Source organism: Bos indicus, chromosome 19, assembly GCF_029378745.1.
Source record: "Bos indicus isolate NIAB-ARS_2022 breed Sahiwal x Tharparkar chromosome 19, NIAB-ARS_B.indTharparkar_mat_pri_1.0, whole genome shotgun sequence".
NCBI lineage: Eukaryota > Metazoa > Chordata > Mammalia > Artiodactyla > Bovidae > Bos > Bos indicus.
The window spans coordinates 28,759,381-28,774,711 of record NC_091778.1 but is presented as its reverse complement, the minus strand read 5'-3'; the positions used below and the strand labels follow the sequence as shown (position 1 = coordinate 28,774,711).

At 49.2% G+C, this 15,331-nt stretch overlaps 1 protein-coding gene across 11 annotated transcripts in view; it reads right to left on the bottom strand.

Moving 5' to 3' along the window:
• DNAH2 (dynein axonemal heavy chain 2) overlaps nt 1–15,331 on the bottom strand; it is a 108,464-nt gene that overhangs the window by 12,270 nt on the left and 80,863 nt on the right. For 10 of the 11 annotated variants that reach the window (XR_011561981.1, XR_011561982.1, XR_011561983.1 and 7 more), the window contains 15 exons: nt 15,106–15,316; nt 14,769–14,885; nt 14,461–14,602; nt 13,485–13,654; nt 13,254–13,370; nt 6,778–6,942; nt 5,846–5,971; nt 5,561–5,709; nt 5,421–5,487; nt 5,128–5,278; nt 4,738–4,886; nt 4,420–4,553; nt 4,103–4,247; nt 3,826–4,025; nt 2,252–2,378 (listed from right to left, as the gene is read on the bottom strand). Coding sequence is in view for 6 of the 11 variants with exons in the window: in XM_019982262.2 (XP_019837821.2) it covers nt 2,252–2,378; nt 3,826–4,025; nt 4,103–4,247; nt 4,420–4,553; nt 4,738–4,886; nt 5,128–5,278; nt 5,421–5,487; nt 5,561–5,709; nt 5,846–5,971; nt 6,778–6,942; nt 13,254–13,370; nt 13,485–13,654; nt 14,461–14,602; nt 14,769–14,885; nt 15,106–15,316 (2,170 nt within the window). In the remaining 5 variants the exon portion in view is untranslated. The remainder of the gene's footprint in view (nt 1–2,251; nt 2,379–3,825; nt 4,026–4,102; nt 4,248–4,419; nt 4,554–4,737; nt 4,887–5,127; nt 5,279–5,420; nt 5,488–5,560; nt 5,710–5,845; nt 5,972–6,777; nt 6,943–13,253; nt 13,371–13,484; nt 13,655–14,460; nt 14,603–14,768; nt 14,886–15,105; nt 15,317–15,331) is intronic. The other variant, XM_070773019.1, reaches the window with a different exon arrangement.

The window sequence follows — 15,331 nt, the reverse complement described above, 5'->3', positions numbered from 1 at the left end:
CATGAACTTCCTGATGTTCAAGCTGGTTTTAGAAAAGGCAGAGGAACCAGAGACCAAATTGCCAACATCTGCTGGATCATGGAAAAAGCAAGAGAGTTCCAGAAAAACATCTATTTCTGCTTTATTGACTATGCCAAAGCCTTTGTGTGGATCACAATAAACTGTGGAAAATTCTGAAAGAGATGGGAATACCAGACCACCTGACCTGCCTCTTGAGAAATCTGTATGCTGGTCAGGAAGCAACAGTTAGAACTGTACATGGAACAACAGACTGGTTCCAAATAAGAAAAGGAGTATGTCAAGGCTGTATATTGTCGCCCTGTCTATTTAACTTATATGCAGAGCACATCATGAGAAATGCTGGACTGGAAAAAACACAAGCTGGAATCAAGATTGCCGGGAGAAATATCAATAACCTCAGATATGCAGATGACACCACCCTTATGGCAGAAAGTGAAGAGGAACTCAAAAGCCTCTTGATGAAAGTGAAAGTGGAGAGTGAAAAAGTTGGCTTAAAGCTCAACATTCAGAAAACGAAGATCATGGCATCCGGTCCCATCACTTCATGGGAAATAGATGGGGAAACAGTGGAAACAGTGTCAGACTTTATTTTTCTGGGCTCCAAAATCACTGCAGATGATGACTGCAGCCATGAAATTAAAAGACGCTTACTCCTTGGAAGGGAAGTTATGACCAACCTAGACAGCATATTGAAAAACAGAGACATTACTTTGCCAACAAAGGTTCATCTAGTCGAGGCTATGGTTTTTCCTGTGGTCATGTATGGATGTGAGAGTTGGACTGTGAAGAAGGCTGAGTGCAGAAGAATTGATGCTTTTGAACTGTGGTGTTGGAGAAGACTCTTGAGAGTCCCTTGGACTGCAAGGAGATCCAACTAGTCCATTATGAAGGAGATCAGCCCTGGGATTTCTTTGGAAGGAATGATGCTAAAGCTGAAACTCCAGTACTTTGGCCACCTCATGCGACGAGTTGACTCATTGGAAAAGACTCTGATGCTGGGAGGGATTGGGGGCAAGAGGAGAAGGGGACGACAGAGCATGAGATGGCTGGATGGCATCACTGACTCGATGGACGTGAGTCTGAGTGAAGTCCGGGACTTGGTGATGGACAGGGAGGCCTGGCGAGCTGCAATTCATGGGGTCGCGAAGAGTCGGACACGACTGAGCAACTGATCTCATCTGATTTGATCTGATCCCAAAAGAATAGGTTTTTTTGTTTTTTTCAAGGTGAAAAAGCCAAGATAAGTATTTCATGAAACAAAATGAAGACATGAAAGAAAGGAATCTGAGATGGATTGGAATCCACCTTTATTGGGGAAATAAATGGAAGGAAAGGGGGAGCCTGTGTATCTGAGCCACCATGTGGGTGAAGGCACAGTCCAAAGTTAGGAAGCGGGCGCCCTCTTGTGGTATCCTGGCAATACTGCCTTCTACCTGAATGATGGCAATTGCAGCTGCACCCTTAAGAAGCACAACCTGTTCACTGTCACTTATTAATTTAACAAATATTTAGTGTTCACCAACTATGTTTTAAGCACTCTAGACACACCACTGAACATAAAAGACAAATACCTCTGCCCTTGAGGAGCTTATTTTCCCACATGGAACAGCAGATAATGAACCAAAAACACAGCAAATAGTTATCTAGTAGGTTAAAGATGGCAGTGCCATGGAAAAAGAGAATAAGTTGAGGAAGATTAAGGGAGACTGGAAGTGCTTAAGGGTAGCTGGAAATATTAAGACAGTCAAGGAAATCTCGGTGAGGTGAGATTTGAATCAAGCCTTAAAGGAGGAGAGGGAGGGGCACAGTGTATACCTGTGGGAACAATTTTCTGGCAGAAGGAACAGCTGGTGTGAAGGCCCTGGGGTGAGACATGCCTGCGACAGTGAGAAGCCTGTGCCGCTGGAGTGGGGAGAAGGCAAAGGGGCTGAGGGTGTTTGGAAGGGAGAGAGTGTAACAGTGACCACGGAATCCAGGATGGGGAAGGAGTGGCCTGAGAGTCAGTGCAAGAGTGGCCAGATCATGCCAATCAGTGGGTCACAGGGAAGGGGCTCAAAGCCCCACCTGTAATGCGGGCAAGCCACTCCTCATGGCCCCCGGGAGCTTGTCATACACCTGCTCCTGGCAGCTTTCCTCCGCTCACTTGCTGGATCCTGGGCTTACCCTCTGCATCTGGGCTCCATTCCCGACCTTGTCCACCCCACACTCAGATATACTCTACCCAACTCACCACGCCCCCGCGTAGAAAGAAGTTGTATTCATCCATGTTGAGTTTCCCAGAAGTCTCCAGAATTTTGGCACACATCTGAAAACTGAATAGCAGCTTGTGGCGCTCGAAAAGCGTGCGGCAGGTGTACCTGGGAGGGGCAGGGGGTGGGGGTTTGGGAGGCACGATACTCAGCATCGAGGCTTCCTGAGTGAAGACCCGACAATCACAGAGCCCTGCCTATAGGGAGGACCTTCATCAACCTCTAATCCAAACCTCCTGTAAACAGCCTAGCCTTTAGGGCTCTAGAGAGAGGATGTGGTTCTCCCAGAATTTCCTCAACACTGACTGGACCCCGGCTATGTGCCAGGTACACTGCCAGGTCCTGAAGACACAAAGGTGAATGAATACAGTCTCTGTCCTGCTGTCCTGGAGGAAGTCAGGCAGAGTGGGGAGGACAAATGAGGGACCATATGAGAGGACATGAGAGGTTACCGTGTGACAAGATGAATCCTATACATGAGTGGCAGCACTCTCCTGCCTGGAGCGGAGCCGGAGGTGCAGCAGAGTTACCGTGATGTGGCAGAGAGGAGAGGGGAGGATGCCAGGGAGAGCTCAGATACAGGCCAAGGAGGCAGTGGTGGTGAGAAAACCATGGTGTGCAGGGCTTCAGCGATGCTCAGGGTCCAGTGTAAGGAGGGGGAAGGTGAGGCTGCAGGGCAGGTGGCAGCCAAGGTATGGAGGACTTTATGGCTATTGGACACAAAACTACCACCACAGAATGGAAGCTGGGGCTGGGGTGGCACGGCCAGATTCGTGTGTTTGAAAGGCTCACGTTGCTGACCGCAGGACAGATTGGAGAGGGACAGAGCTGGAGGCAGAAGGACCTGTTGGGAACCCGCGGGGGAATTCAGAAAGAAAGATCACGGTGACTTCAATTGAAGTGAGTCATGGCAGTGGACAGACTTGGGTGGGAAGGGGGAACGGTGTGCAGAAAGAATCATGAGCAAAACCTGTGGACTGATCTGCGAGGTGAAGGGCAGTGAAGAGCCAGGAATCTCTCCCAGTTCAGGTGCCTGGGAGGTGGCTGTTGGTGCCACTCAGGGGTGCAGCCCCTGAAGAAAGAGGGGAGACGAGTTGGACGTGAAACAGGTTGACCTTGAGGGGTCTGTGGGATGTCCAGGAGGGGGGTTAGGAACCTCACTACTCAAAGTCAGAGCCACAGACCACGAGCAGCAGCTTCACCTGGGAGCTTGTTAGAAATGCAGGTTCCCAGGTCCCAGCCCAGACCTACTGAGTCGGAGTCTACATTAACCTGCGTCGTGGACACATTAACCTTTTGAGAAGTGCTGGCACAGGGGTAGGTCCTCCACACAAGGCTTAATGCTCAAGGGAGACACTGGGACTGGGACTGGTCAGCCCATGGTGATGGTCAGCCAAAGGGTGGACACTGTCCAGGGGAGGTGTATGGTGAGAAGAGCAGGGGACCAGGGGCGGTGGCAGGGGCAGCTCCAAAGCACAAAACCAGAGGGGATGGTGGGCACAGAGCCACTGGGCCTCACACCGGGCGCGTGCGGGACGCGGTGAGGCGCCCAGACCTGTAGACAGCGTAGGTGTGGTACTCGTTCAGGTAGTCGATGCGGTCCTCCAGCTTGTTGCTGCGATGGCTCTTGTCGATGCTGAGGATAAAGAGGCTGATGTAGGCGTCCAGGGAGAACTGGTACATCGGGTCGATGCGGCCCATATCGTTGAGCACGAAGAACAGCACAGAGGCCCGCTGGGCGCAGGGGCGGTAAGCCTGTGGAGGGGGCGGAGTCAGGGTCGGAGGGGCGGGGGCTCGGAGAGGGGGCGGGGCCGGAGGTCGCTGTGGTTCACCTCTCGGGCCAGGTCGATGTTGATCTCCGTGGTTTCGCTGGTCTCTAGCTGTTCGGTCACCTCAGTGGCGGTTATCTTGGAGGTCCGCAGGGTGTTCACCAGCTGCACGTCGTCTAGCAAGGAGCCCGTGGCCTCGTTCAGCAGCCTGGAGAAAAGGCAAAAGGAGCGTGGATAAAGGGGCTTCAGCGGGTGTTGAGCCTGGCCGGGAGCAGGGGATGGGCGACCCCTCATCAGCGCCCCCCTCCCTGCCCCCGGGACTGTAGTCAAGCCTTCGAGCAGACCCCGCGGGCTGTGGGCTGGGGGAGGCAGGGTCTCACCGAAGGATCTCGTCCTCCAGCTCCTTGAGCTTCCTTTTGCCAGCGGCGATATTGATGACCAGGGAGTCCTTCTGCTCCTCCAGCTCCGGCCGCTCCTTCCGGACCACAATGCCCAGCAGCTGGGCCTCCAGGCCCTGAGATGGCCAGGACCCGTGGTGAGAACCCCACTCTGGTGACCTTTACCTTTTACATCCCTTTACACCTCTCAAGCCCCACATCCCCAGCTGCCGACACAATCTCAGCCTTTTCTCAGTCCTGGCCAATTCTACAGCCCTCTGGATTCACCCTGGTTCAGTCTAGGCATCGGCCCCCACCCACCTGTTCTTTGACAGCGAAGTTGACAATGGTGGTCTTGGCTGAGGTCTCTGGGCTGTAGTGGGGGTTGGAGAGCTTGGTGGTGATGTAGAAACGGAAGTTGGGATTGTATTCCACCTCCTTATCTCCAATGCGCATCAGTAACCGACCACCTGCACTGACAGGAGGGTCAAGGGCAGGGACTCCACAGGACCAAGTGTGGGTCAGGGCTGACCCATTGTTCCCCAACTGGAATCCAGTAGCAGGGACTCAGCCTGCCTACGGCCCCAACCCAGGTGTGTCTGAATACAGGGACAAGGTAGTAGGAGACACAGCCAAAGACCTAGCGCTTTCCTGCCATGGGTCCGACCTCGCTGGTCTCAGCCCAACCCCACCATAAGCCTGGGCCCTGACCAATTCGAGCTACAGATTTGTTGAGCACAGGGTTGAGTGTGGGATCCAGATATTCCTGCACATTCTGGAGCAGAACTGGATATCCAAACTGGATGGCGTTTTCTAGGATTCGGAGATAATCGTTCATCTGCAGGTCGATGATCTGTAGGCCCTGGAAAGCAAGGGAAGCTATGGAAGAAATGCTGAGGGATACAAGATGGGTAATAGCCAAAGGGTAGGATCTGAGAAAGAGTCAGACTTGGGAAGAGAATCTAAGGGGACGAATCAGCCCTCCCCCATCCCCAGCCCTGTACCTGATTTCCTTCCATGTTCTTGATCCATTTCAGAGCCTGGGCCTGCGGATCGATCATCAGTGCCCACCTGAAGGAGGAAGTGTGAGTCAGAAGATAGGCTTAGCCTTCACTTGGGCCTGTGCTCCCAGCAACATCCTCACCTGTTGCCACGGGTGACAATGATGCCGTTCTCAGTGGAGAAGGCATCCGAGGGCAGCCCTTGAATGTTCCAGTCCCGAACTTTGGTAGGATTGGACAGGAAGTTGTCGAATGTGAAGCGGGGTGAGCAAGGAACCTGCAGCTCTGAAATCTGGATGGAAGAAGCCTGGAGCTTCAGCCTGGATATGAGAGCCCAGCACCCCTGCCCCTTCCCAACATCTGTTACTCCCAGAGGCTGTGATCTTAGAGCCCAGGAACTCATGCATCACACCCAAGCCCTGCCTTACCTTCCTGATCCAGATTTGGTTGACTATCTCATCCCGGTAGTTGGTCAGGAAGGGCCCCATATAGGACAGGAAGGCAGCTGCCAGGAGACAGTCTCCCACCAGGTAGCCCAGATCCTCCTCCAGGCCCTGGAGGACAGCAGGGGAGGTAGGTATAAGTCTTCCTGGGCCCCAGTACTGGAGGCACATGGACAAGTCTGAAGGCACTCCCCACTCTGGACACTGTCCAGATCAGAGGGAGTCTTTCCTTCTCCTAAATCCTTGTGCCCCAAGAATTCAACCCTACCCTCACAACTTTTGAGTTCCCCATGTTTTATTTTTTTCATATTTTGGCCATTCCATGTGACTTGCAGGATCTCAGTTCCCTGACCAGGGATCAAATCCAGGTCATGGCAGTGGTAGTGCCAAACCCTAACCACTAGACCATGAGGGGACTTCCTTGAGTTCCCCAACTTTAACAGCAATGTTTATTTCTTCTCTCTTTCTTTTCTTGGTCGTGCCACATGGCTTGTGGAATCTTAGATCCCAGGCCCTCGGCAGTGAGAGCATGGAGTCTTAATCACTGGACCACCAGGGAATTCAGCAGTGTTAGTTTGTGATAAGGCCTAACCCTCTTGTGAAGCCAGGAGCTCACTGAGATCAGAGATGAGATGCCCCAGGTTGGCTTCAGTCAGGTCAGTGGGCTCTATCAGGGTCCTCGTGAGTGTTTTCCAGCCCCACCTACACAAGGGGGCAGATCCCTCCTGGCACAAAAGCCTCTCCTCCCACTATTCTCACCAAATGGGAGAGGAAGAATGCCCACGCCCCATTCTTGGGTGTCCCTACACCCAAGCATCGCCATCATTTCCCCTCCTGTCCCTCCACCTAAATGGGCTGGGAGCTGGTCGCAGTGGTGGGCAACAGCTAGGAGAGCCAGGGGGCGCAGCTGGCCTCACCTTTACTGTCTCCTCCCATCGGGCCTTCTCGCCAGCCAGCCCGGACACCAGCATCCCAGCACGCTCCAGCTTCATCTCCATCTCCTCAGACCTCTTGCGAAGCTCCTCCTTCTGTGCCAGCTTCTCATCATACTGTTTCTTCAGCATCTCCAGTTTCTCAGCCACCTGGGAGGGATCAGAGTATGGGGATCTAACACAGGCTGGAGGCCAGACGATTCTGGCTTCGGATTACCCATCTGCTATGTTGTGGCTCTATGACCTCTGGGAAAAATGATCTCTTGGCGCCTCAGTTTCCTCAGGTACAAAAAATTAACACCTCCCCTGCAGGGTTGTTGTGAAGGAAAAAACAATATCAAATGTATGTGATCAGGTGAGTTTTCTTTCCTGAGCCTCCACCACTCCACCACTCCTTCCTTGAGCCTGGAAACTGCTTGGTCATGGACTCAAGGCTGAGGAAGAGATGGGCCTCTTGTAGCACAGGGATAAACCACACAGGATGTTTTGACAAGAGAGGACCAGATAGCACAAAAATAACCGCCATTCCATGTTGTTGAGAGAGTGACTCCTGAGTTCTCATCACAAGGAAATTTTCGTTTTTTCCCAACTATTGAGGTTGACTTCCAAGAACTTGGGAATGAGATAAGTAGCTCTCCAAGGAATTATCATTATTATTTTTGCCTGTGCCAGGAGGCACGTGGGGATCTTAGTTTCCCAACCGGGAATTGAACCCATGGCCCTGCAGTGGAAATATGGAGCCCTAATTATTGGACCACCAGAGAATTCCCTCCAGGGAACATTTTTTAAAGCAAAGTGGAGATTCAAAATGTCACCCTTGAGTGACTTGAGCATCTAAAGAAAGAAGGTGTCGCTCAGGGATCAGATAGGCCACTCAGAGGCTAGGGGCCCACAGGGAAAGGGTGCTCTGGCCCTCACACACACGTGCTGGGTTATCTGGCAGGCTCTACTGCATGGCACTTGTCATCAGGTTCACGCAACCACCTCCATGCACTGAGCCCACACTCATCAGCAACCTCTGATTGTAATTTGGCTTCCCGTGGAGACTGGGCTCTGGGGAGGCAGCCAACCTACGTGATATATCTATATTTCATTATTTATTTTGCATGTTTTCACTGTTTTGATTTTCTACACAAGAAATATATGCACAGGGTTAAAGACCTAAATAATAAAATAAAAGAGGTTATAAGGAAAAGCAATGGTCCTCTAGCCTACTTTCCTACTTAGTTCCATTCTTCAGTAGCAAATTATTTTTTAACCATGTCTCTTTTTATTTCTTCAAGTAATTATCTCCCTATCTCTGACTATTATGGTTATGCAGCTACTGGATGTATGTGTGTGTATATGCAGCTACTGGATGTATGTGTGTGTGTGTGTGTGTGTGTGTGTATATATATATATATTTATATTTATATACAGCTTTAAATTTTTGGAGCTTTAATCTTTTTAATTAAAAATAATTATGAGAAATTTCAAACCTAAGAAAAAGACTAATATAAGCAATACCTACACACCCATCACCCAGATTTAACAGTTGTTAACATTTTGCTGTATTTACGCCATCTACTTGTTTTTCCCCAAAGTATTTTAAAGAATGTTGCAAACTCATGACATTTCAACTTTAAATACCTCATAATGCATTGCTTTTTAGAAAAGGACATAGTCATAACACCATCATCCCACCTAACATCTTTAACTTTTTTTGAAAATAACTTGTCCCATTTGTATTTTTTTTTTTTTGAATGGTGAATATGTTTCACACAAATCAACATTCCAAAGGAAGAAAAGTGTGCTGGGGTTTGTCCTCCTCCTACTCCTGACCCCAGCTCCCAGCCCCAGCCTGAGAGGGAGCCACTGTCAGCAGTTTCTAGTGTAACTTTCCAGACCAAGTCCATCAACAGTAAAGAAAATGTGAGCATCATGAGGGGAGCGCCACGTTCGCCACTGAATCAGACCCAGGTAGTGCCGAGCACTCAATAAATATTTCTTGAATGGATGATTTTTTTTCAAAAAGATAAATGGTAACATTCAGTATCACTGTTTCATACTTTACTATTTTTCACCTGTCTTCAAATCCATTCTTGTCAAGCTGTCTCATTGTTTTTAACAGCTGCTGATTTTGTGTATGATGGAATCACAATTTATATGACAAGTTTCCTACTGATGGACATTTGTGTCTTCCCGACGTTTTCTATAATTAACAAAGCTGTAATGAGTACCCTTGTACTTGCATGAGCACATCTTGACGCTGCTAGTCCTTTTCTATTTTAATTGTGTTTACTTTGTGAATAGGTAACTTAAAATTCAAGAGGCATGAAAGCATGAAAATCTTCCTCCCAACCCTCTGCTCCATCTACCCAGCTTCCTTCTTGAGGTAGCCAATGTGACCTGTTTCCAGTTCATCCTCTACGGATACTACAAGTATATTTTATACAGCTGTTTCCTGCTTTATCAACGTTAGACTATTTCTATGGACTTAATGCTATGATAGATGAAGATCTGATTCCCTTATACCAACACACCTCATCCCTTTCTCTCTACATCTAGTAGTTTTTTCTTTTTTCCCCAAATATCACAATGTTTATTGATAGATACAAGTTATAAAATCAGGACATGAACATGATTGGATAAATTAAGTGGACTTCATTTCAATACTATAATAAGAGGGACCAATTAAAAATCTCACTATTTGTTTCACACCCACAAAGACCACTTCAAGGGCATTTAGAATCTCTCAAGGGCTTCCCAGGTGGCGCTAGTGGTAAAGAACACACCTGCCAATGCAGGAGACATAAAGAAGCAGGTTCGATCCCTGGGTTGGGAAGATTCCCTGGAGGAGGCCACAGCAACTCACTCCAGTATTCTTGCCTGGAGAATCCCATGGACAGAGGAGCCTGGCCGGCTACAGTTCATAGGGTCGCAAAGAGTTGGACATGACTGAAGCTACTTAGCAAGCACACACGATCTCTCCAAATTTCCTAATAGTTCCTAATCTCTCTTACTGGCTACCTTTATTATAATGTTAAATAACATTCTAGTGTTATAAGTAATAAATTCATATTTTTTTGTTTGTTGCCACTGTGCAAGGCATGTGGGATCTGTTTGCCAACCAGGGATCAGGGATTGAACCTGTGTCCCCTGCAGTGGAAGTGCAGAAACTTAACAACTGGAAAGTCCCAACACGTTAAAACTGTGTTCTATTTTATCTGCTGCAAAAGCACTGCCCTGTCTTTTCCCAGCTGTGTCCACTTCCCCAATTTTTAGGCGGTACCTTTATTTTTATATCGTTGAGGTTGACATTCAGAGAGGCCACACTGGGTCTTCTGTGCTCCATCTCTAGACTGATTATAAAGGTCAAATGCTAACAAACAGCGTCAATGTCATCATGATCCGGGTTGGTGTCCAGTGTGAACCAGGCTGGGCTCCTCGTGGTGAGACCCACTCAGACAGGTCACTGTGTGGGCTGAACCAGTTGTTAACTACTTTTTCTATTATCCCTGATGTGTTTTTCTTTCAGAAATTCTTACAGGTTGGTCGTGTCTCTCTTCTGCTTTCTGCCTCTGGTTTTGTGGTACGTTCTGTGATGCTGTCCTCCCACCCTTCTACCGAATGTCACACTTTGATCATTTTTAAATTTCCCAGAATTCTTCCTTTTCGTTTGGCCTTTCATCATCCTATTTTTGTTCTGTGGATGTCATTTCTTTCTTAATCACTCTCTCTGATGATACTAATTAGAGGTCTACTTTTTTCAAGTTTTCTTCATAACCTGAATTTTCTCTGGGCTTATTTTTTCCTCTGGGGTCATGGCTTGTTACAATTGTTTGTATTGGTCATTCCCTTGTGTGTTGGAAGACTTCCTCCAGGACTTTTTCTCACCCTTCTCCAGGGGAGGTGGTGACTGATCTGACTGGTAAAATTGGAAAGAGTAAACTGGGAATGCTCAACTGAGCTCATGCCCTTTCTTTTTAGGGGTGAGCACAAGTCCCACTCTGCCCCCCCAACAACGCCCAAGACCAGGTACGTCTGTCTGAAGATGCGGGTCCCCACTAGGAGGGCCACTTGCTCACAGACATCTTCCACATCCTCCAGCCTAGCCTTTATAGGTTATATTTTGGCCAAATGCCTTTTATTTCTCAATTTGCTTAGAACTCGGGCATAGAATAAGACTACTAGTTCTCAGATCCCTTCAAGAGTATACATTTTGGACTTTCCCGGCTGTCCAGTGGTTAAGACACCATGCTTCCAATGCAGGGTGTGTAGGTTTGATCCCTGGTTGGGGAACTAAGATCCCACAACTCACATGGCATGGCCAAAAAATGAAAAAATGGAAAAAAAGAGAAAATGAAAAAAACAATGGCACAGGTTTAAAAAAAGAGAGAGTATACATATATGCAGACCAGAAAATCCCCCAAAACATTTTTGACAGTGCTGGGAGTTTCCTGATCAGACTGCAGCGTGTGAACAGGTGTTCTGAGTAAGGTAAGTAAGGTGAGTAAGGCTCATATCAGGTCCAGTGGGTTTTTACACTTGTGTGGTTAACTTTTAACTTCTATGACTTCAGTGAAAGTCTTTAGGCCAACCCTGTGTTATTCTGACGTTGGCAGATGGCTGTAGCTTTGTCTATGAATGAGTGGCTTTCTCTATAGAGACAGATGTTTGAAGCAAGACAATTTCTAGGAAATGGGGCTTGGACAGGGGAGAGATGTAGTCTGTAAGGGTGGCCTTAATTAAGAGTTCTGTGGTGGATGAAGAGTCTGTTCTGGGACTTCCTGGTGGTCCAGAGGTTAAGAATGTGCCTTCCAATGCCCAAGATTTAGTGGGATTAAGCGACTTGCTGGTTACTGCCGGTGCTGGGGCTAGAACCCCACCTCCTGATTTCAATCCCCCGCCACCTCGGTTCATCATGACCTCTCAACCTCTCTTGAAATCTTCACTCTTTTACTCTTTCTTTCAAGCCTAAACACTCACAGGTATGGCCATCCATTAGGAAAGGTTTCTCACCTCTGGATGAATCATATCCTGGGCCAGATAATTAGGGGTTGTCCCCTTCACATGTGGGAAAAAAGTGGGCTTGTAGGGTCAGCTGCCAACAGCGTCATTCTCGGGAGAAGCATTTGTAGGGCACCTCGTGTTAGGTTGCTGGTGGGGGATCTCACACCGCGTCTTGAGGACCTCTAGTTGGTAAGCGTAAGCAAACAGGGAACTGAAATTTCTCCTTTGTTACTGAAAGTGTAAGATGCAAATATAGCTTTCAGTAGAACTTCAGAATCAGACATGCTGAGCCACCTGCTTGCAGCTAGCACTGTGCTGACCCTGGGCTCCTGCCAGGCCAACTAAGTAAGAATCTCTGGGGGAGCCTTGAAATCAGCCGTTTGAAGCCTTCTTCTCCATCAGGGTCGCCCAGAGATGAGAAACCCTGAACACAGCACTAGAGGTCTGGGAAGAGGCCCAGAGTCCAGCTATATTACATTTCAATCCAAATCTTGAGTAAATAATTTTAACCATTACTCATTTGCTTGGATCCCTGAAAATATATTTTTTCCCTAGGTCCGATTCTGACACACAGCGAAGGTTAGGGACCCCTGGTTTGGAAACTGCCCAGAAGCCTCTGAAATGGGTCAGAATGGAATCTTCTTTGTGTGTATGTGTGTGCACACTGGATCTTGGTTACAGCACATGGGCTTAGTTACCCCGAGGCATGTGGGATCTTAGTTCCTTGATCTGGGATCAAACCGGTATCCCCTGCATTGGAAGGCAGAAGTTACTTTCAAGTGAGGGGAGCTGGTGATTAGAGAGCAGAAGGTGAAAGGGAGAATTCTTACTGGATATGCTTTTGTCCTTTTGAATTTCAAACCATGTCGATATATTTACACTACCTATTAAATCAATGACAGAAAATTAAATGATAGACTGAAAGAATTTTGAACTCTTGCTAATAGCACTTATATTCTGCCTGAAAGAGAGTTACTTGTGCATGTATCTGGTAGGACAGCACCTTTTGGATTATCTAGCCTTCTCACAGGAAATAACCCTCTCTACCTCCAGACGACAACACCAGGCTCCAACACCCTCGTATTCCTCCAGGTCCAAGCAGCAGTGTGACACCCCTGCCCTATCCCCCGAGCAAAGACCCACTGCCACACAGACTTCATCAGTTACTGTCTCAAGGACCTTCTCCAAAGGGCCCCAACAAAGGATGGCGAACACTGCCAGCTCCAGGTCAGTTGTGGGAAGGGCTCCCCAGAGACAGCGCCCCTGTGCCTTTGTAACCCTCTCACTGACTTAGCTTTGAGCCAGAGGCAGCCGTCTAAACAAGGCGCAGAGTGGGAGGCAGATAGGACTATAAGGAGGAGGGGGTAGAATTAGACAGGGAGAAATAAACAGAAAGGAAGCATCCTAGAAATCGGGAATCTGGGAGAGCTACCACCTCGGAAAACGGAAAACATAGGTATGAGGCTCACCTCACGCAGCTTCTCCTGAGCCTCGGCCAGGGCCGCCTGCTTCTCCTGAAGCTGGGCCAATGCGGTGTTCATGCGGATCCGCTTGGGCTCCACCACCCGGTACAGCCGCCCGTAGAGCTGCGGGGAGACAGCGGGCACCCTCTCACTCGCTACCCATTCACCTGCCATGAGCCTTCCATCCCCCTCCTCCCATCCGGCCTCACTGCTCCCACCCCGCCTGTCACTGCCTACCTCCATGGCCCGAACCCACATGCATAGGGACTTGGCAGCCAGTGACACACGGCCGATGATGTCAGGCTGGAAATCGGGCTGGGCACAGTAGGCTCCGATCTTCTTCAGGACCTTGTCTGAGATATTGTCTTTATCGAAGTGGATCAGTGATTTGATGAAGTTCTGTTCCCCTGGGGGATGAAGATTGGGGGCCTCACCTCCACTGCTCAGGCATAGCCATGTGCTTCCTGGGCTCAGTTCCCAAGGCCTGACCTCAACCCACAGTCCCTCCACTGGCCGTGCTCCCTCATCTAGACCCTCGAGGCTCCCAGAGCCTCCACAACCTCCTCAGCCTCTACTCCCATCACGTATCCTCCACCCTCTCAGCCTGACCACCCATCCCACACACCATTCTGTCTATATACTTTGCACTTTCTTCTAGGGCAGGGGTCACCAAACTATTGCTTTCAGGCTACATTCCACCAACAGAACTCAGAGCAGGAAAAATATCACAAGAGTAAAACAGACCCTTGTTCCCTTTTCTGATTCTTGTCCTTTTGCGGGGTGGGGAGCAAAGGCACTCCTGTCCTTAGATTCTGAAATACGTTCCAATATCCTTACGACAACTTCTCCCTTTGTGTGTGTGTGTGTGTGTGTGTGTGTGTGTGTGTGTGTGGCTGAGTCATGGGGCATGTGGGATCTTCTGACGAAGGATTGAACCCGCTCCCCTTTACTGGAAGCGCAGTCTTAACCAATGGACCACCAGGGAAGTCCCTCATTCTTTTTTCTTTCGTTTCTTTCGTAAATGAAGATGAGTTACCTACAACCGAAGACCTTAACTGATGGTTATGCCTCATCTTCCCCACCAGGCTCTGTGCTTTGAGAGTGGGCACACTGCATCCTTCATCTCTGTCTCTCTGAGTGCCTGACGTCCAGTAGATGATCAGAGGAATGCTGGGTGGACTGGCATAAATTACCTTCCGGTTTCCTGGCTCACCTAGCTGCCTCTTGGCCTCTGCCCAGGTGGGATCATTGCCTCGAAGGATCATGACTGCCTGCAACACCATCTCCACCTGGGCCGGGGGGCGTCCGTAAGACTTGATCTCTCCTATGTCCTTCTTGTTCAGAGACTCCAGGGCCTGAGAAAAGGGATGAACTTGAGGACCAGAGTCAACTCAGGTGGCAAGACGGGTCCTTTATGGAGACAGGACTTAGCTGCAGTTCCCCTCCTCCTCCCTTCCAAGGGGACTTTGAGAACAAGGAAGGCCAGCCCAGTCTCCTTCCTGTGCCTTCCCGTCCTGATACCCGCATGGCCTCTTCCAGGGCTGGTAATGCCTCTTCCAAATCCTTCTGGGCATTGTCAGCCAGTGCCTGGCACTTGACTTCCTCAATCGCAATCTTCTCGCTATTGGCTGTGACAGCCTACGGATGAAGAGAAGACGAGGGTTTTTGTCTTCACCTTGAGCAGAAGTGGGGGTGATGGTGCTAGTGGTAATGATGCAAGAGAGAGCTAAAGAAGACTTGAGGAGTGGAACTGGCACCCCCTGCCCTATAACTGATTGAAGCTGGAAGCCCCTCTGCCCAGTGGGCACAGGGAATAGGGGACGCGAGGGGCAGGGGCGATCCAGGGGGGCAGAGGCACCTTCTGCTGCTCATCCGCTTCCCGCTTCTGCTGCACAATGATGACCAGGTACTCCTCGCACTGCTTCTGGAACTCAGCCACCTTTTTCTTGGCATCCTCCAGCTCTAAGGACATCACTTCCACCTTTTCCCTAGTTTCATCAATCTTAAACAGCCCTGTCCGCAGCTTATTGGCCTGGTCCAGCAGCTCCTGCCGCTTCTCCGCCAGCAACCTAGGGGACAGAGTA